Source organism: Suricata suricatta, chromosome 11 (genome assembly GCF_006229205.1).
Source record: "Suricata suricatta isolate VVHF042 chromosome 11, meerkat_22Aug2017_6uvM2_HiC, whole genome shotgun sequence".
Taxonomy (NCBI): Eukaryota; Metazoa; Chordata; class Mammalia; order Carnivora; family Herpestidae; genus Suricata; species Suricata suricatta.
This window is the reverse complement of record NC_043710.1, coordinates 33,080,503-33,105,842: the sequence shown is the minus strand read 5'-3', so window position 1 is coordinate 33,105,842 and position 25,340 is coordinate 33,080,503. Positions and strand designations below refer to the sequence as shown.

Here is a 25,340-nt window from a genome sequence, read left to right as displayed (position 1 = left end):
TAAAATAACATTTAAAACTGTTGTTTGTTGGGGCACCTGGGTGGCTCAGTTAGTTGAGCGTCCAACTTCAGCTCAGGTCATGATCTCACAGTTTCTGGGTTTGAGCCCCACATCAGGCTCTTTGCTGACCGCTAGCTTAGAGACTGGAGCGAGCCTGCTTCAGATTCTGTGTCTGTCTCTTTTTCTCTCTGCCCCTCCCCTGTTCATGCTCTGTCTCTCTGTCTCTCAAAAAAATAAATAAATGTAAAAAAATTTTAAAAAGAATAATAATAAAATAAAACAGTTGTTTGTTGTCCCTTAGACTTTATTTGAATGTTGGTATTTCTATTCAGTAAGTATGTTCTAATAATGCTGTGTAACTAGACAGAAAATGGGAAACTAGGCTTCCTGGGGATTGTCGGTATTTCTTGTATTCAGAAAAAGACTTAGCTGAAACCCAGGGTAATTATTTTCAAATCTAAAATAAATCCATGAGAAAGATATGCAGAGAGGACACAAGACACATTCAGGCAAAATCACTTATTTTTGTTTGTTTGTTTTCTAACTAGGGCCTTGGCCTCAAAATTCTATGTAAAAATTACGAACTCTGCTGAACTGGGCTCTATTTTAAGATATAAAACTACAAATAGCAGACCTAGAGGCTTCCTAGCTGTCTTTCTTCTTGGCCTATAGCTAATTAGAAACTTAATATTATATTTTTTCAAAGCCTTGATAAACACAAGGAAATCTTGAAGGTAAATGAAAACATCCCTCAAGTGTAATCCCAACTGGTTAAATCATCATCCAAAAGATTAGCTGCATAAACTCTACTTAGACTGTTCTTGCTTCACTTTTATAAGCCCCAACACGTGAAAGAGAGATGGGAAGGACCAAGAAAGGCTGGCCCTGCCAGAGTTTATTACTATTTTATGTTCATGTGCTTATTGGCTTTACTCTCAACAACAAAATATCCATTTTCTAGCCACTTACCAGGACCCTTAACTTTGGAAGTGGAGTATAAGAAGGGAGAAGCTTTGTGGTTGCCCTAGAGCCCATCGATAGTATTTCTTCTTGCGCATGTGAAAGATGGTGCTCCACTGAGAGGAACATAGCTTGGGAGTCCCAGGGACTTGAGTTCAGTTCATAGGTTTGGCAATTATGGGGTGAATGTCTTTAATTAATTTTTGTTTTCTTGATCTTAAGTATGTATGATTAAAATTTTCTTTCAGGATTATTTAAGAATTAAATATAATGACTATTACACAGGTATGCAAGGCTGCTTCAAAACAAACAAAAAAATCCATCAATATAATTTGCCACACTAACAGATTTCACAAGAAAACTACTTGATACATCAATAGACATAGAAAAGTAATTCAACATCTGTCATGTTAAAAGTGTCAGCAATCCAGGAATACAAAGAAACTTCCTCCATTTGATATAAGGCATTTATAAAAAACGTAACATCTAACATCATGTTTAGTCATGAAAGACTGCTTTCCCTCTGAGATCAGGAATTAGGTGACGTTGTCGACTTTCACCATATCGTGTACAATATTGCACTGGAAGTCCCAGAGAATAAAACGAGGATAGAGGAAGAAAAGATTTCAATTGTAAGGTAAGAAGTTATACTATCCTTATTTGCAGACAACATGCTTATCTATGTAGAGAATTCCAAGGAACCCACAAAAATTTTCTTGAAACTAATAAGCAAGTTTCCAAGTTTACAGATATAGTAGTTAATTTTCCCCATTCTTAAGCTTTTGAAATGAGCTTTCAATTATAAAATTTCAAACTATGTTCAAAAGAAGATATGGAAATTGCCAACCTTGGCACAGTATGGTGAAACCTGTAACTCAACACAACAGTAGCAGGCGGCAAGACGTGGGAAGTTTTGTGTTTACAAATGTTCATAGCTGCTAAAAACTATAGAGCAGGTTGTCCCCTGATGCAGTATTGGTTAGACTAATCATGCTTGTGTTTGGGTACAGAGTCTATACATCAGTTGCTCCTGGTTGAGTTAACTGGTTTTACCAATGACACTGTGAAGCTGCAACATATTGAATTAGATTTTTAGGTTTTCAAAATGCCATCATAGATCTGTGAGATGTAGTGGGAGCCTTCAGATCCTTCCTGCTTAACAAATAGGTTGTAATCCAGGTTTCCTTGCTGAGTCCATGCACTTGGGCAAAATCCAAATGCCATATCTGAGCTCTTCAGAGTGGAACAGCCTGCACTGCAATAGTGTAAACAGTAGAGCTTTGCAGCTTGTCAGAAGTACTATAAAACTTCAAATTTTATATCCTAATAAAATGCAAATCCTAATGCAAACCCACAATTTGTTTCCATTTGGAATTGCCTTCCATGAAGCAGGCAAGAATGATCAGGAGTTCTGTCTTACCCCTCTACACACACACAAAATGGTGAAGAAAATCTTGGCTAAATATTTATCTCATACTTCTGTTTTTATATATTTTTCTTTTTCCGCCTGTACATTCTAAACAAGTTCCTTTGCATCATAACACATTTCATAAATGCCAGCAATCTCTTACTCTCAGCTTCAATTCCTGCCAAAATCTGTTTGAGTCCTAAAAGGAAAGCAAGGAAATTAAGGGCCACTGAGGACAGAGGAGTAGGAATTGGAATAGCTCAAATTATGTGTGGATCCTTGTTTTTGTAACGATAATATTTGTATTTATGACACTACCATATGAACATTTAATTTTAAAAAATCTCATTTGTATTCCAAAAAGCATTACAGGTAATAGGTTGTATGAGCATTCAAGATTCAGAACACTATTTCCATGAAGAGTTAATGCCTCTTGATGTCCCCTTGAGAATTTATTTATTTATTTATTTATTTATTTATTTATTTCAATTAGCTAACATACAGTGTGATATTGGTTACAGGACTAGATTCCAGTGATTTATCACTTACATATAGCACCCAGTGCTCATCACCCACCTATTCTCCATCCACCTCCCTCCATCAATTCTCAGTGTTCTCTATCGTTAAGAGTCTCTTGTGGTTTGTTTACTGCTCTTGTCTTTTTCCTCCTTCCCATATGTTCATCTGTTCTGTTTCTTAAATTCTACTTATGAGTGAAATCTTACAGTGCTTGTCTTTCTCTGATTGACTTATTTTACTTAGCATAATACAATTCTAGCTCCATCCATATCATGGCAAATGACAAGATTTCATTCTTTTTGATGGCTGAGTCATATTCCATTGTACGTGTGTGTGTGTGTGTGTGTGTGTGTGTGTGTGTGTGTGTGTCCATATATCAGTTGGTGGACATTTGGGTTCTCTGTATACTTTAGCTATTGTTGATAATGTTGCTATAAACATAGGGGTGCACGTACCCCTTTCAATCTGTATTTCAATCTCCATGGGGGCAGGGAGTTTTATCTCTTTGTTCATTGCTATATCCCCATTGAGTAAACAAAGAAACTGCATGTTTTATTGTGAAGAGCAGAGGCCTTGAAGTTGGATGGACCCGGTTTGTTCAGACTCCAGCTCTTCCTATGTGTGGGACTAGAGACCAGTTACTTAAATTCTTTGTGTCTCAGGATTATCCCATGTAAAATGGAGATGAAAAGCCTCAATAGGACTAGTAGGAGAAATACTGATAACATGCAGGATGCTCCTGGCACTTTGTAGGCACTCAGAAAATGGTGCTTTTATCACCAGCAATAACTTCTGCCAAAAAAAGCACACTCAAGCAACAACTCAGAAATTATCTTTAAGTACAATAGAACTGCAGTGATTTTAATAAGGAAGAGAAGGAGAAAATTCTGTGTACATTTCTACTTTTTTTCTCACTGCTTATCATTTAAATAAATGTGCTTCCCTATAATCTACTATTATAAGAGAGTGTGTTTATATTTTATAGATTCAAATGGCATCCCAAGACAACACCCATTTTTGGGGCCATCAATTCTAAAATATTTCTGAAGAAGGTGTAAAGTTTTGCTAAAGCACATAATTCATCTTGAGATTAGAACAGGAGTCAGACAACTGCATTTATTATTTTTTAAATCTCACTCTTACAGACATAATATAAAACCTATTAGGTCATAAAATCATTTTATTTTAGTACAAATCTTTCAAAATTCTTCTAATCATTTGCTTGGTAGAATTTTCAGAGTTCATTCTATTAAAAACAAATATATTTTTTCACATGAGTCTTGGGGTGAGCTAGTTTTGTTGAAGAAAAATTTTTACCAAAAGAGTTTATCGTTAGAAAATGTTTTTTTACACTAAGAAAATCAATGATTTTTTCGTTACTCTCCAACTGTCTCTTTGAAGTTTTCTAAGAATCTGGTTTTTTTCCAGTTAAAGCTCTGTATTAACTCAAAGTCCATTGAGTTAAATGGTATCTGAACGGCAACTTTTCCTCCTTTGGTATCAGATGTTTTATGAGAATGCATTTCTAGAAGATATCTTATTTGCAATAACATCTCTTGGACATTTGGGTATGCTCAAGTAAAATGTTATTTCAGGAGATTCCTTTAAATATGTCAGCATTTACAAAGTCCTTTTAGAACAATTGGAAGTAGCTAATTGTTGCTTTAGAATAATCTGTTCTGTTGGCTGTAGTTGACACATTTAGCCTTGACTCTGGAGCTGCACATGCTTACCCAAAATGACATATTGCTGCAGTCTCGTCTCTGGTTATTAGCTTTAAGGAATAGTCATCAAATATTATTCAAGGGTATCAGGTAAAGCCACACAAGCAAAGAAATGGAACTTTGGGACAAAGAAGAAAAATATTCTGAATGCTATGGGGGTAGCTGATGTTAATCATTCTAGGCAAAGAACAGATACTGTTACTTATGCCAAGCAGAATGTGGTAATATTTAATGTGGAACTTTGAAAGGAAACATTCCTTAGAATGTTAGGATATCAGACTTTTCAACTTAGACTATATTGGTTTGTAGCAAAGATAATGTGTATAATAGCTTTGGAAACACTCCGTAGTTCAGGAAACGAGAAAGCGCTGCGCTGAAGGCCATCGGAAGGGAAAGGCAGAGCTGTGCACGGGAAGGACGTTCGTTTTATTCATCTTCAACATTGTTTTCTCAATTTGCATTAAGTGTTGTATTTGACAAATATTTTCAGCACTTCTGTTTTATATGGGGATCTTTCTACCTTATGTGCATTGTCCTTTGAAGAAAATGTGTTGAACTCAAGAATTATGAATGAAAATGGAGAAGTAGGAGTAGGAATGTGCCAAAAAGAATCCACTCAGATTACCTTCATAGACAAGACTTCACTGTCGTTACCACCTGGATTAGGAGTTTCTCTTGGGTGATTTTATAATGCCCTGTGTATATTTTATATACTTTTTTTTAGTACAAAATCTGTTTTCATGTATCTGCTTCCCCTCTGAGTAAGCACCATGTTACACTCAACACTGGGTCAAAGCCTGGCCCAGGGAAAGCACTCAAGAATTGTTTGAAATCACTACATAAATGATTAAAAAAATGAGATGAATAAAAATCAGTCTTAAAAATAATAATTGGTATTTGCATACTCTGTTGTATATATTGTTAACTCAGAGCAGATTATATATTATTCATATCTATTCTTTTATAGATCAGCACAAGAAACACAGTTTTGATACATCGCGGGTAGACATTTCCCGTTGATACGCACCAGGCAGCACATGTTCATTTTTTCATCAAATTATATTCCACAGTTTGTTAAGATTGTGGATATAGAATTAAAGCTACTGAGGTTTGCTTTAGCCCCGTGGTTTCTACATTCCAAGCTGTCTGCTAAAAACATGTGTGATCCTTATACCCAGGGAAGCCCTGGTAATGAGCCATACAGGACTGCAGTTCATGAGGAGCCATAGAGCATTCTGAAAAGACCACGGGCTCTGACATCCAGTAGCTATAACTTTAACATTCAGTTCTGCCAGTTGCTAGTTTTATGAACTTGAGGAAGTAAATATCTTGACCTCTCCCAGTTTCATTCCCAACTAGGGTTAGACATTGTTTAAAAATTTTTTATAAATTTTGACAAATGCAATTATTGAAGAAAAGAACATACGGCACATAAATTTGTGAAAAATAAAGGAGAAATACATGTATAAATAAATAAAATAATGCCCCAAAGAACAGTAGCTAATTTTTATCCCTCACCTAGACTCACTTTGACTCCAGCAATTGTTTCTGTATGCCTCTCTTCTTACTAAGCCATAAACAGGGGTTTCCCCCCCCAGTTCTGTAAGTACATTGTAATCTTCCTACCTCATGACTTTTATATACGTTATTATCTTTTTGTAAAAGCACCTTCCACAAGCACACATGCACACACATAAACATCAATGCAAACGTACTTAAACATGTTTCTAGATGTTAGGTTCATCTTCATTTTTTGGCTTAACATGTCACTTCTTCAGACAGGACGTCCCTGACCACTTCTTAAAGGAAGTCCTCTTTATTATTCTCATTATATAACTAACTAGCATGGGGCACCTGGGTGGCTCAGTTGGTTGAACATCTGAGTCTTGATTTTGGCTCAGGTCTTGATCTCACAGTCCTTAGGATTGAGTCCCGCATCTGGCTCTGCACTCTCAGCTTGGAGCCTACTTGGGATTCTCTCCCTCCTGTTCTCTCTGCTCCTTTCCCACTTGCTCTCTCTCTCTCTCTCTCTCTCTTTCTCTCTCTCTGTCTCTAAAAATAAATAAATAAATAAAATAGCATTACTTGTATTTTCATAGCATTTCAGATAATTTATATGTATATACTTCTTTATTTTGGTTGATCAGCAATAAATGAATGAATGAATGAATGAATGAATGGCAGTACCTGTATTTTAATAGCATTTCAGACAATTTATGCACATGTACTTATTTATTTTGGTTTGGTCATTGTCTCAGTCTCAGCTAAAATACAAGTCCCTTGAGAGCAGAAATTATATGTCTACCTTGCTCACCAGTGTATGCCTAGGGCCAGCAGAGTGCCTGTGGATGACTAGGTGCATACTGGGATGAATAAAATGACAGAAAACACTGGCAGCATCAGTGAGCATGCATCACTTTATGAAATAATATCTACCAAGTCAATAATCATCTTTCATCCAAAGAACTGTTGAAACTTTCATTCATGTTTGATTATAAGAAAGGGAAATGTAGAAATTGTTGCTTTTTAAAGCTAGATGCTGGGATCCGTGGATTAAAGTGAATGGTATTATTATAGAGTTCTCACCCAAACCATTTCTCTGGGGCCAAGGGGACATGTGTCTCTCAGTTCAACATCTTTACCATCAACTGCTACTGTCTTTCATCTATGCATCTTCTCTCTTCCCCATCACCTCCACAAATATTTATTCTTTTACTCATATATTCTGCTAGTGTGAAAGGTTATTCTCAACCAGGGCCCAGAAACAGAAACCTGAGCATTTAGTATCCTACATTGGTGTTTCTTAAAAAAAAAAGGATCAGATCACATTACAAAAGACTAACAGACATAAAATCCTACTTGGACATTTTGCTCTATGTTATTTCTTGATATCCTGTAGAAACTAGTTGGTCCTTAAGGGGAATTGTCTGGTGGTTTTTTGCAGGATTTCACTATGCTTTCTGTGGACATTGGGGAATTCCTCTTCCAGGGAATATTTTTTTCCTTTTCTTTTTAAAAATTTTTTTGTTTTGTTTTTAATTTTTGAGAGAGACAGAAAAAGAGAGGGCATGAGCGGGGAAGGGGCACAGGGAGACAGAGAACCCCAAGCAGCTCCATGCTCAGCATGCAGCCCAACATGGGCTCATCCCACAACCCTGGGATCATGACCTGAGTCAAGATCAAGTCCTCCAGTCAACTGGCTGAGCCACCGAGGCAGCCCTTGAAGAGGGTATTTTCTTTTCTAGTCATGACCAGGTCCCAGAAAGCCACAGACTTGGTGTTCTGCTTCCAGTCAATTCACAGTTCTTCCTCATGTCCGCTTCTAGGTCACATTCCATTTGCACACTGAGACTTAATGTGAAAATAGATACGTACTTTTTTATAAACTGAAAGATAAAATCCTCACTCCCGGGTTTATCGGAATTTCATCCATTCAACCATGTCTTATTTCTGTAGAACCTCTGTCAAAAATTGCCTTGTTATTTCTACTTCAGTTTTCCCATTTGTCTCAACAGCAGTATGCACTGGTACCTCTACTTGTCTTCATTCCAATCCCTTCATTTGAAGAGCTACTTTGAAACTTGGAGTTAATGTGTGAACTGATGATAGAATTGAGCAGCTAAACAATTATTGGCCTGAGATATTTCAGTGGAATTTAGTTCAATTTGCTTGTATGCTAAATAAGATAATTACTGAAAATGTACCTTTCCTCTGTCTTCACCCCTTGCCCACACCTATTATGACCCAGATTTTACTTAGTCTCAAAATTGAATTTAAGATGAGTAACATTCATTAACTGAATGTTCTATATACTAATGCATGTGCACTGTCCTTTTCACTTTTCAATCACTACTTTAGAAATTTACATTAATGCAGAGATTCAGCGTATGGGCAGGTGAATCAAGAGGCTGGTAAAAACAGATGTGCCTAAGCTATGTTTTTTATGCATTTTAACCTCTACTGGAATGAACTTTGCTAAGTATTCTTTACATTTCAGTGTTGTGAATTTGGGGCTGAATAGATGGTGTTCAGGAGTTTTGAACTAATTTGTAGATGCACCTTGATGTAGTGGTTTTAGCTTCAAATATGAATGCCTTTCTCCTTATTTGTCTGTGTGGCATAAGTCATATTGCTTTTCCTTTCTAAATCTCAATTCCCCATCGCTAAAAGAAAGAATAATACTTGGGGGTGCGTGTGTGGCTCAGTCAGTTAGGCATCTGATGCTATCCCTCTGCTCAGGACTTGAGCTCCTGGTTTGTGAGTACAAGCCCTGCTTTGCGCTTTGTTGCTGGTGGCAGGTGGGATTGTCTTTCCCTCTCTCTGCCTCCCCCTCTCGCTCTTAGAATAATAAATAAATAAGTAAATAAATAAATAAATAAACTTTAAAAAGAAATAACAATACCTGCTCTGTAAGATTGTTGGAAATTCAAATGTATCATGTATGTGTCTAAGGGAGAAGGGCTCAGTTTAATAGATAGTAATTTGAATGTTTATGTATTAGGTTTTATTTACTTGCTACTTGGAAATTTAAATGATTAGGTTTATCCGTTTAAATGGTTAGGTTTGTTTGTGTGTTTGCTTGTTTGTTTTACAGAGGCCTTTAAAAATAGTAAAAGGTCAAATGAAAGCTGTTTATTTCTCAAGACTGTTTGACAAAATTCTCACCTTCCCTGACAAAATGTAAACAAAATGAACTCGATTAGTCCTAGTGCTATGTGGTGCTTTTCAAGAATACTTTCCTGGAAACAGCCATCACAAGAATTAAAATGTACTTGTTGACTTTTGCCGATTATTTCTCAAGTCTAAAACTCACCATTTTGACTTTGCAGGTATGAATATAAGCAAGAGTGAGATAACAAAAGAAACTTCATTAAAACCATCCAGGAGATCCCTGCCTTGCCTTGCCCAGAGCTATGCCTACTCAAAGAGTTTGAGCCAATCTACCTCACTCTTCCAGTCAACGGAGAGTGAGTCTCAGGCTCCCACTTCTGTGACCTTAATCTCTGCTGACAAAGCAGAGCAAGGTGAGCTGCTATCCTGTTCTTTTTCAACTTGCAGAGTAAAGGTTTTCAAGCCATTCCTTCCTTCCTTCGTCCATTTTACTAGTATTTATCAGAGCTCTTAGCAGGAAGGCTGGTGCAGAAAGAACGGTACACCAGTCAGTGGAAGGCCAGTTGTTGGCCAGATGTGTTTTCACTTCTTATTTGCCTTCCAAGTAGCCAACCTTCTGGGAACCTGGACCTAATATTTTCTGTTTGTGGGAAACCTGAATGGCTAGCTCATTATCATTTCTGGTGAGAATTTATAACCAGTAACTGAGTAGAATATGTTAGCAATAATCAAATCAGTTTCCTAAAAAGAAAGACCAAAGCCTCTAAATATTATTGACAATAAAGCAATGAAGATTTGGCTGCATGAAGATGTGTTTGGACAAGTGTTAACAATCAAATGTTAGCACTGATGTCTTAGATGACAAAAGGCCCAGAATACAGGGCAGTGCCTACTAAATGCCACATTCATGAGACTTTGTGGCTGCCCTGGGCACCCTTCTCCAGACATCTGCCCATCTGAGACACCATTACACCTTTCGATAATTCCTTTTCTCAAAAGTCAAGAATCAAAATGTAACCAAACCTCTTGTTATTCAGTGGATTAGGTATATTTTTATTCTCCCATCCCATCTTTTTTTCTTATGAGAATGCATTCCTTTATGATTCCTTGGGGTTGTTTCTTCGTCTTGATAACTTGAAAGTACCAAGATTCTCAGGACACCTGGGTGGCTCAGTCAGTTAAGCATCCGACTTCAGCTCAGGTCATGATCTCACTGTTCGTGGGTTTGAGCCCCATGTCAGGCTCTGCACTGACAGCTTACAGAGACTGGAGCCTGCCTTGGATTCTGTGTGTGTCTCTCTCTGCCCCCCCCTTTTCTCTCTCTGTCTCTCAAAAATATATAAAATATTAAAAAATTAAAAAAAGAAAATACAAGGATTCTGCTTTCAATAGTATTATGAAATCACTTCCAATATCAGTAGCTTACATCCATGCCCAATAAATAGTTTTCTAGAAGCTAATTATTCAAGAAATAAACATATTAAAGTTTAATAGAGATACATCTTACTCTTATTGAGTGAAAATTTAATTAACCAATTTCAATTTATTAATTTAAAAACATTTCTTTATATTTGGCTATCATGTGGGAATCAGCCACGATGGTCATTTTTTTATATGTTAATGTTTTTATTTTCCAAAACTATGAATGGCTTTTTTTTTCCCAGTTAATGCTGAGGATGATAAAAAAGACTCTGTGCTCAAATGCTCTTTTGCTGACCTCAGTGACTTTTGCTTGGGTAAGTTGATTTCTAGAATTTCCTATTCCTTTACCCCCTCTCCAAAGGTAAGTTGCCTTCTTCAAATCTATAACATTATTTTCTTAAGAAAAAAATTAAAGCTTGGTCTTTAGTATTTGATGGATGAGTATAACAATCTAAGGTGAAAAAAATCACTAAGCTATATCATGTACAGTTTATAATTCAAGTAGTATGAGAAGATTTTTAATGAACAATAATCTCATAACTAAAAAATTTTTAACTCTTTTAATTCTCTGTGAATAAGCACATTCACGCTGTTATTTTTAGATTTATCAACTTTCAATAGTATCTGTTGATCCCTTGTGGTGTCAGATGAAGATTTAGCTTAATTGCATAACCTTTTAATTTTTCAGTTACATTGCTATTTAAAATTTTAAGACTCTCTGCTGATTAAATGTATAGCTTTAAATAGTATGTTTACACCTTTTATCATGTTTTCTCACACTTTAATGATATCTCTTGACTCTGCACTTGGCAAATGTGTCATTACTACACAAATAATGCTTTGGCAGTTCCAACTTTTTATGACCTCTGTGCAATTCTTAAGGAATCCTAGAATCAAGGTCAAATTGTTTCCCCTTTCCAACCCTCCATAAAATACTCAAAATCATGCCACACTAAACTTTCTTATTTATGCCACAAACTTTTGTTACTCTTATTTTCCTAGATTATATTTTTTTTCTTCTTGGGAGGAGAAAATATCCCATCTTCTAAATATAGCCATATGTTCCAGATTCTTATTTTTATGTCCTTTATCTCATTCTTCTATAAAAAAATTCTTGGTTTTCCCTGGCTTATTGTTGGATTGCTGGATTCAGTCTAGTTTCTAATTTCCTACATATTCCTCTCTCTTAGTTTTCAGTCTTTGTTTTTTTTTTGTTTGTTTTTTGTTTGTTTGTTTGTTTTAGAATATCTTTAAGCAACTACCTCTGAAGGCTCATGTAAGATGCAAACTTTCTAAGTCACTGTATGTCTGAAGTCACTTCAGTTCACTCTTACATTTCATTTTATTTTTTTGGTTATAAAGTTCTAGGTTAAAGATCATTTTCCTCAGGCTGCCTGGGTGGTTCAGTGGGTCAAGCATCCAACTCTTGATTTCATGATCTCACACTTCAGGAATTCAAGCCCCACATCAAGTTCTTCACTGACAGTATGGAGCCTGCTTGGGATTCTCTCTTTACCCCCCTCTCAAAATAAATAGATAAACATTAAAAAAATCATTTTCCACAAAATCTAGAGACTGATTCACTCTTGTCTAGCATCCATTGTTACTGCTAAAACCCCAATTGCTGTCTGATTTTGTTAATGTTTTTTTCTTCTCTTTATGCATTTTTATTATCCTTATTTTAGTGTGTCACAAAATTATGCAACATAATGATGTGGTGTGTGTACATGTATGTGTGTGCATTTGTTTTCATCTCATGGTTTTGATTTCTGCCTCAGTTGTGGAACATTTCCTGCACTTCTCTTCCAAATCAGTTTTCATTTGTGTGTGTGTGTGTGTGTGTGTGTGTGTGTGTGTGTGAGGAAGGGTGAGGTCATATCTGTATAATTGATTTCCCAGAGTCCCTTTTTACTGTATTTCATGAACACAGCATCTCCTATCTCTCTAATTACACATGTGATTATCTTAAGTTTTTCTTTGTTTTTTAAGGTTTAGTCTACTGTTGCAGAGATTCATTTTTCTGACTGCTTAAATTAGTCGTTCTCTTTTAGTCTGTAGAATTTCCAAGAGTTTCTGGTGATTTTTGTTCATCCATTTACATAAACTGAATAGAAAGAAAATAAAGTCAGGATTTATCAGAAAGTGACATTCCTCTGTTCCAATACGTATTTTACAACCTCAGTGTGGATTTCTTTATAAATTTCAGAAGGTTAGTACTAGATTTTCAGCAGTGAGTATGTCGTGGCCTGGCTGCAGTGCCCACATCCGTGATTCTCAACTTGGGCTACACATTCGAGTCACCTGGGACCTTTTAAAACTCTCTGGGTTCCAGCTCCAGGAATCAGTTTTAATTGGTCTAAAGTGAATTAAGGGTCCGTAATTTTAACTATTCCCCAGATAAATATTAAAGGTAGCCAGAATTAACAATTTCTAGCCTAAAACATGTATCTTGACTTCTCTCTAAGGACATCTTCAAGGTACTTTTTCATAATTTTTCAAACAATGAGCTGCGTGATTTATCATAGCATTCTGAATTACTGCACATTAGTCATGTTTCTTATAATACTCACTTTTGTGTGTGTGGCATAGGAATAGTACTGGCTTATTAAGTTTCCTAATTAAAGGAAGACAGCCACCAGCAGGTTCCTTTCACCTATAACATCAACATCAGAAAGAACTTTTCATCAGAACAAATACACTCTATCAGAGTACAAGGGTCTTTCCCAGAGCAATTAATTCTGAAGGTGGTGACTATTGTTATTTTCTGATAAGAAGACTAAAACGAGAATGAAAACCTTGTCCAAAATATCCATACAGATGATAGAGTTTACAAAGCCCCGTTCACTAATAATTCTCCCAAATTAATACTCGTTAATAGCCTAACAATAATTCTGGTTATGTAAGCCTTTCCGTTCAATTCTCTGCATCTTATTTTGATAAGTTGTTGTCACACGTTAACATTTTCACTAAATGCTTAATGTAATTGGATGTCCTAACTCTGTGTTTCCTTCCCCAATCTAAACCCTTGACTTGTGTTCCTATCTCTCCAGCATTTTACCCCATAGCCAATATTGTAGCACCCCGAGCATCAATATACCATTCATTCCATTTAAGGAAACATCACAGCTCCCAAAGGGATGAAAGCATGTACACATGAGGTATTTGCCTTTACAATGAAGGTGAGATTGAAGTTCCGACTGGTGGTCATATCACCACACATTTCAGGAATCCCTCGGGATGGAACACCTGGCTGGAAAGCATATCTAAAACATGAATGATTTTACCGTCTTTGAGAAGAGATTCAGCAAAATGATGTCAAATATACCAAGAGTGTAATTAAATAAAGCATGAGTATTTTAGCAATACATACTCTTTTTTAAATTCAACCAAGTTATATTTTCTAATTTTGCTTTTAAAGTGCAGTCTGCCAGCTTCTGGGTTGGTTAATGCATTTCCAAGTACCAACAGGCTCTAATACATTTTTTTTTGGACCTGACAGATGCATCTAATTAATAGCTTTTTTTTTTTTTATATAGTGAACTACTTTGAACTGTCCCATGAGAATATCAGTGTTGTGGCAAGGTTAACTGCACATGCTCAGTGTTCCATTAAGAATGAGTGTTTCTCACTGTTCAGAATGATAGCTGTGGGGGAAAGAGCAGTTTTCTGCTTGGTTGGTTCTGTTGATTCAGAGCTGGACATTTCCACTAAGTTTGCCTAACAGGATTTGTAGTATATTATAGATGAAATGCTGTATTCTCAGCCAGACATTGGCCAAATTCTCATTATTGTACCTACTGGCTGTGCCACTGTGGCATATTATTAAACATTCTGAGCCTCAGTAATCTCATTTGTAAGTTGGAATTAATGATCAAAACTTCGCAAGATTGTTGAAATAAATGATGAGACATAACTCCATCGCGCTCCTAGCACAGCATCATGGGGTTCAACTACATTTGCTTATTGCTTTATTCACTCACTTGTAAGCTTATCTTTCCCCCCAGATTTTTGGGGCTCAGAGATATTTTCACTAACCAACTGCTTCTGTTCTTACCAAAATATGATTTTTAAGGCAGAGTGGAATAGCAATAATTTACCGAACACATATTACACAACTCTCTACCTGCATTATCTCACTTAATTCTCATAATAGTCCTTTGGGTTAGGTACTATTATTAGCCCCTTTTTATAGCTGAGGAAACTGACTAACCAAGAGATAAAGTAACTTGCCAATATATCTAGCCAAGGTTAATTAAGAATTAAGATTCTAACCCAGGAAGTCTTAATCCCTCCTTTCCTTTAATTATCACTGTAAGAACACAGTCCTTTGGGGTGAAAAGTGGTTAGTATGTCCATAGGACACTAGCCCTGCAAGGCGTTATTAAGTATGAGGCTGTGAGCAGCAAAAGATGGGGGTAATACTGCATGGGAAAATATATTGGAGAGATTGTTGACTGATAATCAGGTTGCAAAGGTTAGAATTTGGTTTTGTTTTTCGTCCTTCATTGTTTTTGTCATTTGTGAACTTTTAATTTTACTTCTCATAGAGCAACTTTCAATGCCAGGGCACCATTTCACCCTGGGCCTTCAGCTTACACACACACACACACACACACACACACACACAATTATTCTGGAAAGTGCTGATCCATGTAACAATGAATTTGAAATCTTGATGTAACAATCCTCTTGCCTGTCAGTCCTGGAAGCCCTCCCGTCATCACCCACCCTTTCTCCTATTAGTGTTCTGTAAAATGACAAGGACAGAAAAATCCATACTGACAAGTAACTGATGCTGGAATCTGCCCACACTCACGCTACAGCAAAATCAGGCAACTGCAATATGATATAATTGGGGCTTATTAAAATCAATGTAATATTAGTCCAACCAACCAAAATATACATCTGTGTAATCTTGTGAAGTCCACATTTTGCTCACATTATGAAACAAGTCCTTTAGGAAGTGGTTTAATTAGAGTGGTAAGATTAGTTGTTTTCTATGAGCCCGAGTGTCCATTTTATTTCTTAGAACAGTTATGGTCAAATGAGTATATGGTGATTTTGCTTTCATTTGGTAGTATTAGATAATCTCCACTAATTTTTTAAATAATTATTTATTTATTTATTAATTTTGGGGAGAGACAGGGGGAGAGAGAGAGAGAGAGAGACAGAGAGACAGAGAGAGTCTGAGGCAGGCTCCAGGCTTTAAGCTGTCAACACAGAGCCTGATGTGAGACTCAAACTCATGGATATTGAGATGATGATCTGAGCCAGAGTTAGCTGTTCAATCAACTGAGCCATCCAGGACCCCCTCTCCACTAATTTTTGATATTTTTTTTTCAAATAGCATTTCATCTTAAGATGGCACAGAAAAGAACTTTGTAGTAATATTACTAACCTATTTCAGGATTATAGAAATAAGGGAATAACACTGAAAGAACATATTGTTTTCCAGTTGTGACAGCCTCATAGTCACTGGAAATCATTTTGATTGTTTGTTAAACTCATTAAGTAAATCCTCTTGGCTCAATTTCCAAATTATATTCAGAATCTGACACAGCTAGCACTTGCTGCTACAAGTGTGTATCCAAGTCACACCTTGTCCTGTCTGCCACATCTCTTAGGAGATCAGCAAAATAGCTTCCTAATTGTCTCTGCTCCAGTGCTTGTCTCCTTATGGTCTGTTTTCCATACAGCAGTTACAGGAAGCTCTCATAAAAGGAAAATTAAATTTTATCATTTCTTTACTCAAATCCCTCCCGGTTTCCCATTACATGTAAAATGTAAACTCCTCATTATAGACTTCAGAGGCCTTACGGGATCTGGGCCTATTCTCTCTAGAGCACTTGCCAATGCTTCCTTTGACTCATGGTGCTATAGCCAATCAACTCTCTTTTGTTCTTTGCTCATAATAAGCTTGCACTTACCCCAAACCCCTATACTGAGAGAAACTGGGTTCATATAAGCTTCACTTTGTGTCTCCTAATCTTGATTTAGGAGGTCTTACAGGAATTATAAGATTTATTTTTTCCCCTTTCCCTTTCCAGAGGAGACTTTGTGAGCCTTGTTGGTAACTGTAGCCCAGAATCAAGAACAGGACCTTGTACAGAGTAGGTACTCAAAGAGTATTTGTAGCATCACTGGAAGGATGGATGAATGGATGAAAGACAAGGAGAATATTGACACACCTCTTTGGAGAATCTGCTCTCCATTACTACTTTGCTTTCCATGATGTCATTCATAGCTGTGATTTTTCTCACCCGTTAGGAATCAGCACTCTTGTTTTTCTCACTGAAAACTTAGTCTAATTGTGTTCCTTTTTCATGTAAGTTGTGTTGACAAACCTTTCTGTAGAGCAGAAGAGATATGGCTCTTCTTAAGTAGTAGGAGAATGCCTTTCTAACATTATTTTTATAGGAAGTCCTCCCAAATCCCATTTAGATGCTTCCTGCTTTCTATTATTATACCATTTTGGTTATAATACTATTATAACCAGTTCACCAGATGATAATTGCTGTTTGTATCTGTCTTATTCAGGTTATCTAATATATACTGTCTACTCAGTGATAGATAGATGGAAAATTGATAATTAGGTTAATGTATAGAACAATGGATGTGGATGGAACAAACACTGGCACACGGACACAGTGCAAAGCAGTTTATCTTCAACATTTGCCTAGTTGTGGGGTTGACGGAATTCAGCTCCGACGCTACCCTCGCCGTGACTGCCTAGTGTCAGGACTTTATAACACCACTAGTGTAGGAAGAAGTAGGCAGTGAAGGAGCTACAAAACATGAAGAAGTCTGGCTCTTCATTACCACCATGTTCTAACCACTGAGCTATTCTTCATAGGACACCGTCAGTGGAATTATAATCTTCAAAATCATGGGATTTATTAGCAGTCAGAAGACCCAGTTTCAGGAACTGAAACTGTAGAAGGGTATACATCATCTGTGCCTCGGGTTCCTGATTTATGAAATCAAGATCTCAGTATTACAGTTTGATATTTTTCTTATAATGTAAATAGGGATTGAGCAGAACTGAATTAAGAGCTTTTATGAGATGCCAGTAAAGAGATTGTACGTTGGGAACACTAATATCCATATTAATTAAAGTTAATTAATATGAAAAATTAATTGGTTTTTGCTGAATAATTATTAGTTTTGCTGAATAATTATTAGTTCTCTTTTCACTATATAAGGCTCCCTACTTTAATATATTAAATGCTTTTTTAAGCCTTGAGAATCTTTTTTTAATATAACAGCTTTCCTGAGATAATTCACATACCATATACCCAGTTCACATACAATTCACCCATTTTAAATGCACAGCTCAATAGTTTTTAGTATATATAAATTTATATATAAATTGTAAGGATAAAAATAACCTTAAGCCGTTATTATTAATTTTCAGCCCCAGCTACTCTGGCAATCCTGGAACACTCTACCATTAGTAATGTATAGGAAGGTGGCACAGGTGGAAGTAAGTAGAGGCCAACTAGTAAGATTGCTCACACAGATTTAAAATTACCTACCAGTTACCTCATCCATTTCCAGATGCTCCAGCAGCTATATTACAATGCAGCAAAGTAATGAAATGGCATTAAAATCAAGAAGAACTGAGCTGGAATTCTTTGTCAATTAAAATTACACTCTCAGAAATGGCTCTAAGGTTTACGCTACAACCATAGGAGGCCCCCATCCTGATTGGGCCCCCTGAGTTTTGAGCTGATGTTGGTTTGTAAACAAAATTTGGAAGAGTTCATGGATTCCCACTTGTCTCAATAAAAGTTTGCACCATAAATTATATCACTGATGATTGGAAAAGGAATTTATAGATTAGATTTTAAATTATTCATTGGTTAAACTCAAGTTAATTACATTGTTTGCTGTCCATTTAGGCTTTAAGATAGAAGATATGGCTTTTTTCTGTAGCCCCAAAATAAATAATTGGTTTTATTGATTCCTAATCATTGGAATGGTAAACTTACAGAAAGATCAGAGGAAGAGAAGATGTATTTCTTCAATACCTTGTGTGTACAAATCACATAGATTATTTCATTTAATCCTTGGAAGGACATGTTATTACTCAGATTTTCAGATTAAGAAACTTTAACTAACCTGCTGCCTTTAAGCTAATAAATGACATAACCAAGATTAATTGGGGTTTGCTGAAACCATTATTAGTTCTCTTTTGATTACATTGGACTCCCTACTTCAACATATTAAAGGACTTTTTGAAGCTTTGAGAATCTTGGTTTTTTTTTTCCTGATATAGTAGTTTATTGAGATATCAGTCACATAGTGTATAATTCACCCATTTTAACTGTACAACTCAGTGATTTTTAGTATATCCATAGAGGTGTACAATCATCACCATAATCAATTTTAGAATATTTTCATCACCTCAAAAGGAGACCCCATTATCTATTAGCAGTCACCTATTATTTCCCAAGTTTCAAGCAAAAGGCAGAGTATGAGCAGAGAAGGGCAGAGAAAGAGGGAGACACAGAATCTGAAGCAGGATCCAGGCTCTGATCTGTCAGCAAAGAGCCTGACGCAGGATTTGAATCCACAAACCATGAGATCATGATCTGAGCCGAGGTCAGATCCTCAACTGACTGAGCCACCCAAGCACCCCTGGATATTTTTATTAAAAATGAAAGATGCAATGGGGCACCTGGGTGGCTCAGTCAGTTAAGTGTCTGACTTCAGCTCAGGTCATGATTTTACAGCTTGTGATTTCGAGCCCGGTGTCAGTCTGTGCTGACAGCTAAGAGCCTGGAACCTGCTTTGGATTCTATGTCTCCCTTTCTTTCTACCCCTCCCCTGCTCACATTCTGTCTGTCTGTCTCTCTCTCTCAAAAATAAATAATAAAAAATTAAAATCATGAAGGATGCAAAATAATATTTCTGCACCAGCATAAAATAGTACCTTTTTTATTATTTTAAGTTATTGGTCATTGAGAGTATTAAACCACATAAAAATAAATCTGTTTGTACTAAATGTATCTCATCTTTTATTTCTTGTCTTGTCTGTTGACAATGTTTATCTTTATCTATTGGGATATTAATATTTATCTTCACCTTTGTCAACTTAAGGAGGATAGAAAGCTATGTTTATATCTACCGTTTTTCATTCAACAAATATAATTACAATGTTTATGTGACCCTGTTTTTTTTAAATTTGTGAATATTTTATTGCTTCAAAGTTTCCTAAATCATTGTCTCCCCAAAACTACAAGAGGCAGTATTGCATGGTGGCTAGAAATGTAAGGTTTAGAGCTGGGTTTCTTGGACTCTACTGCCATACACAAAATATGAGATTCTAGGTAACTGCTACATTTCCTCAGTGATAAAAAAGTCTAGAAATAATACTTGTAAGGGATTTAATCAAATAATATGTGAAAATAATATGGCACCCTTCCCAGTGCTCTGAACAAAAACGTTGAGATTATTGACTTTTCTCTTTCATATACCACATCCAAGAGAGTTCTGTTAACTTTCCCTTAAAAAATGTATCTTCACTTTGACCATTTCTCAGTCTTGATACCACCCTATCCCAAACCACATCTTTTCTACATGATTATTGCAATAACCCCTTCCTTGTTTCTTTGCATCTGGCCTTGGCCCCTTCAGCCTATTCTCATTGTCAGCAGCCAGAATGATTTCATTAACATTTGCTCAGATTCGCTCTGTTCAAATTCATTCAATGCCACTCTAAACCAGAATGAAAATCTAACTCATTCTAATGGCTCCAAGTCCTATATAATGTGTTCCTGCATTGCCACTTTAACATAATACTCTGCCACCTTCACTCTTGTTCCCTCCTTGCCAGTCAATTAATCTACCTGTCTGTGAACAGACAAAGAAGGCATCCTCTGACCTCAGAGCCTTTGCCCTAGCTGTACCCTTTTGGCATCTTTGCTCAAAGTTACCTCAGAGAGGCCATCTTTAACCACCTTATTTAAAACTACAAATCCCTGCCCTCCCCATTATCTCCCTGCCTTCCTTTTTTTTTAATTGATCATATCACTTTTTAATATATAGGGTTATATTTGTTTTGTTCTTGACTTTATCACTGTCAGCTTTATGAGGGAAAGGATTTTTGTTTGTTGTAATCCCTACTGTATCTAAAAGTAGAATGGTCTCTGGTACACTGCAGAAATAGCACACACACTCTCTCTCTATAGAGAGATATATAAGTAAATATAACTTGATATAGATAGATAGATATAGATAGATAATAGATATAGATAGATATATAGATATATATTTAATAGATATAGATAGATGTATAGATATAGATAGACGTGTATTTAATATATATAATATATATATTTCAATATTTATTTTTGAGACAGAGCAGCAGGGGAGGAACAGAGAGGGATGGAAACAGAATCCAAAGCAGGCTTCAGGCTCTGAGCTGCCAGCAGAGAGCCTGATGTGAGGCTCAAACCTGCAAACTGCGAGATCACGACCTGAGCCAAAGTTGGACACTTAACTGGCTGAACCACCCAGTGCCCACTCAATATACATATTGACATAATGAATGAAGGGCACCTGATGCATACAACAATTAAATAATTATTAGCTATCCATGTAAAAAACAAAACACTGCTTATAAGAATATTGTGTATAAAGTTAGCATGAGAAAAAACTAGCATTTAACAAAAGAATACAAATTACATTAAAGCATTTTTTTTATGTTCAGTAAGAGTATATGTCAGGTCAGTAAGAGTTAAGATTTCTTGTTTCTAACCTAGGAACATTGTAGGATCATTGTAAAAGACAAGACATTTACATTATAATGCCAGGAATTTGCCAACTTGCTGATAGTGAAAGGAAACAAGAAGGCTGTTATTATATACAGAAGAATCCTTCTGTATAATTTTCAGAAAAACAAGATTCCTAACAATAAAAGGAAATTTTAAAAATTATATCATTTGTGATCCAGATTTTTCAAAATAGCAAGTATATCTTTTTTCTTTTTAAAATTTTTTTATTTTTTATGTTGATTTGTTTTAGAGAGAGCGAGAGAGAAAGAGCATGAGTGGGGGAGGGGCAGAGAGAGAGAGAGAGAGAGAGAGAGAGAGAGAGAGAGAAAGAGGCATAAATCTAAAGTAGGCTCCAGGCTCTAAGCTGTCAGCACAGAGCCAGATGTGGGGCTCACCCTCAGGAACCACACGATCATGACCTGAGCCTAAGTCGGATGCCCAACCAACAGAGCCACCCAGGTGCCCCTTTCTCTTTGTTTTAAATTAACGCATCTACTAATGACCAAGTTGTGCTAAACACTAGTGAATTAAATACAAATGAAAAAGTGATTGAAAGTGGTCCTGGGTTAATTTTGTCTAAATTCAGGAAAAAAAACAAAAAACTTAACAAAAAGAAAGGAAGGAGAGGTGGGAGGGAGGGAGAAAGAAAAGGTGGAGAAAACCAAATGTGATGGAATTCAGGAGAGAAAAGGATCCATTCTAATCTGGACCTGGGGGCAGGAAGGCGCAGAAGATCTGAGAAGTTTGCATGAAGTTGCTGGCATTTGGCAAATCTTTGAAAACTAAACTTTCCTCCGACAATATAATGACATAAGGATGCTCCCATTCGAGGAATATATGTGTTATAGGAATTAAAAAGAAAGAAAAGAAAACTAAATTTCATTAAAATTAAACAATATATAAAAATCTCTGTGTAGAAAATTAAATTTTGAATGGAATATATGAGTTTAAATGAGTGGAAAACTTCCATAAATTGTATCACTTGTATTCTCTGGTAAATGAGACACCTTAACATAACTTGCATTTTATCTTTTATAAACATTAAGTTAGCTAGCAATCACACAGAGCATAGAAGATTGTTCGAGACCTTCTTGGAAAACCTTCATTACTGATTAAAAAAAAAAAAAAAGAAAAGGAAGGAAATGATGCCGGGCCAGGCAGATTTCAGATGAGGACTCACAATTTTGTGACCCACAGGCCAGTCCACTCTCCAGCATACGCTGATTACCTATTGCTGTTTAAGCACAAAGACCTCTTCCTTGGTCTCCAGTATCGAAAGAAAAGGGTAGGGAGAAATAGAGAGAGGGGGAGACAGGAGGAAAGGTAAGGAGGAAGGAGGTCAAAGAAACAAAAAAGAAAATTTTGTGCATTAAAACGGGTAAGCTGGATGGACACGAGAGGGTTTGGTAACTGCTCCAACAAATGAACTCCAAATTTTCAGTTTCTTTCTCACTCATCTGACATCCACTCAAGACAAGTCCAAAGCTTGCATTTTTTTTCTCCACCTGGACCCTTATTCCTCCACTTTACCTGTATCACTTACTACCTCACTTACTGGGTCTTTGCTCAAATGTTACTATAATGCCGTGTCTAAAATAGCATCTCTCTCCCCACTTTTAATACCTACATCCTTCCTTTCTACTTTGTATTTTCCAATGCACTCACCACAAAACATGCTTCTTATTTTTCTTAATTTTTGTTATTTATTGTTTTTCTTCTTGTACTTGAATGTCCCAGGATGTCAGGATTCTGTTTGCTGCTATATATTCAACTCTGAAAATAATGTCCAGCATATCATAGGTGTTTAATAAATAATTGTTAAATGAATGAAATGTAATCTACATAAATCTAGGGAGAACAGTATATAGTATGTTCGCAAGCATCAGCTCTGGAGTCAAATCTGGATGTGTTTCAGTTCTAGATGCACTCCTTACTGAATTAGTGACTTTGACACTAATTCTCCATCTGCCTTAATTTACTATTAAATGTAGGTAAAAAGCATTCTCACTTCGTACAATTGTTTTAAGGATTAAAGGGAATAATACCTACAAAGTTTCTGATTCTTCATGTGTACTCAGCAAATGTTAACCATCAATCTGTTAGCTCTTTTTAATCAATTGAGGTATAGCTGTTAAGTACTTAGAGCATTTTAACATAATCAGCAATTAATAACATACTAAGACATAATATTACCTGACCAATCTTAATTCATGCCACTGCTAAGATTCCAATACTCCGGCTGTACGTGGCATAACATGTGTTAGCAGATTTTAAGCATTACTAATAAAACAAATGTTGCATGATAATAAATAATATTTTACTCTGTTACAATACTAAGTCAAATTATTGTTCGACATACTTGTCTATGTCAAAATTTATGTTTGGTGGGTGTCCACAGATGGAATGAAATAACTCCAAAACATTTTGATTTATTTGAAAAGGCTAAATATATATGATTCTGTTTTTGAACTTGGAGACTTGTGTCCTATGGAATGCAGATTTTGTGAGGCACGTCGCAGTTCTTGCTTATACTTGTAGCCACCATAGAGGCTTCTCGTTTTGTACTTTTTTACCTTGACTATAGCTTGTTCATTGTTCATATACGTTCTTACACATGGTTGATAGTATGAGGTCTTACTTTTTGTCATCCAATAGGAATTATTTTCCAACATTCTCTCTTTTTCTTATAGTTTCATTTTAACCTCTTAATATTTTTAAAAAGATTTTCTTGTAACCTTCGTTAGACTTTCTTCTCTGTTTTTTCATAGCTTCTGTCACCTTTCAGTCAAATTCACATTTAGAAAGCTTTCCAATTTTTAAGAAAACAAATTCTCTAAAGTCACTCAATTTTTAATTAAGCAAATAAATGTTTGGGAATCTATTGAATTCTTAGAAATATTTTTGTCTTCAAGTTCAAAAGAGCTGACGAGCTTGCATCAATTTATTTTCAAAATGTTTAAGTACATTCAACAGCAGAGATGCATTTATGAAAGTTACTATAGCATCAGCGTTTATATACTAGCAAGGAAGCTTTCATGTTATTCTTTTTTGTTTATTTTTAGCTTACATTTTGGTTGAATGGATCATAAGAGAGTTATGCTTGGCCGAGCCTTGGGAAATCATGAATAATAGAAAGATTAGTATATTTAAAGAGAAATAAAAGGAAGAAACATAAAAACAGATGTAATTTTCTCTTTCTTTTTTCTAGCCCTAGGAAAAGATAAGGATTACATGGATGAATCAGAACATGCTAATTATGACCGATCTCGGCTTATTAAAGACTTTGTTCCCAAAGATAATTCTGAATCCAAGGCAAAATTGTCTAAGGTAATACAAACTAAACTATCAATAAGTAACTTGAAAGCATTATGTCTAAAACCTTGCATTTCCTTTCAATGTTAATGTATATTGTGTTGGAGAGTGTAAGAGAGCACACCGTCTAGGACCTAAAGGTGGAAAGTTAGACATCATATTCATAAACAATTTTTAAAAAACAATCTGAACAGTAACATTAACCTTTAGGGGTTTGCTACCTCATTTTTTACATTTTTATTGAAAGGCAGCATCTTTTCATGAGAGCATGGAATGGACCAAGATTTGAATTCTAGTTCCCCTGCTTCCTAGTTGTGACAATTTGAACAGGTTAATTAAACTCACTGAGCCATGAGGTGCCTGTGTGGTTCTGTCAGTTAAGTGTCCGACTTTGGCTCAGGTCATGATCTTGCAGTCAGTGAACCTGAGCCCCATGTTGGGCTCTGTGCTGATGGCTCAGAGCCTGGAGCCTGCTTCAAATTCTCTCTCTCTCTCTCTCTCTCTCTCTCTCTCTCTTTCTCTCTGCCCCTCCCCTGCTCACACTCTGTCTCTCTCTCTCTCAAAAATAAATAAACATTAGGGGCGCATGGGTGGCTCAGTCGGTTG

The 25,340-nt window shown here is 36.1% G+C and overlaps 1 protein-coding gene across 1 annotated transcript in view; it reads left to right on the top strand.

Annotated features, from left to right (window-relative positions):
* ANO3 (anoctamin 3) overlaps positions 1-25,340 on the top strand; it is a 258,575-nt gene that overhangs the window by 65,415 nt on the left and 167,820 nt on the right. The window contains exons 2-4 of the mRNA XM_029915555.1: positions 9,441-9,635; positions 10,887-10,958; positions 24,631-24,749. Coding sequence (XP_029771415.1) covers positions 9,441-9,635; positions 10,887-10,958; positions 24,631-24,749 — 386 coding nt within the window. The remainder of the gene's footprint in view (positions 1-9,440; positions 9,636-10,886; positions 10,959-24,630; positions 24,750-25,340) is intronic.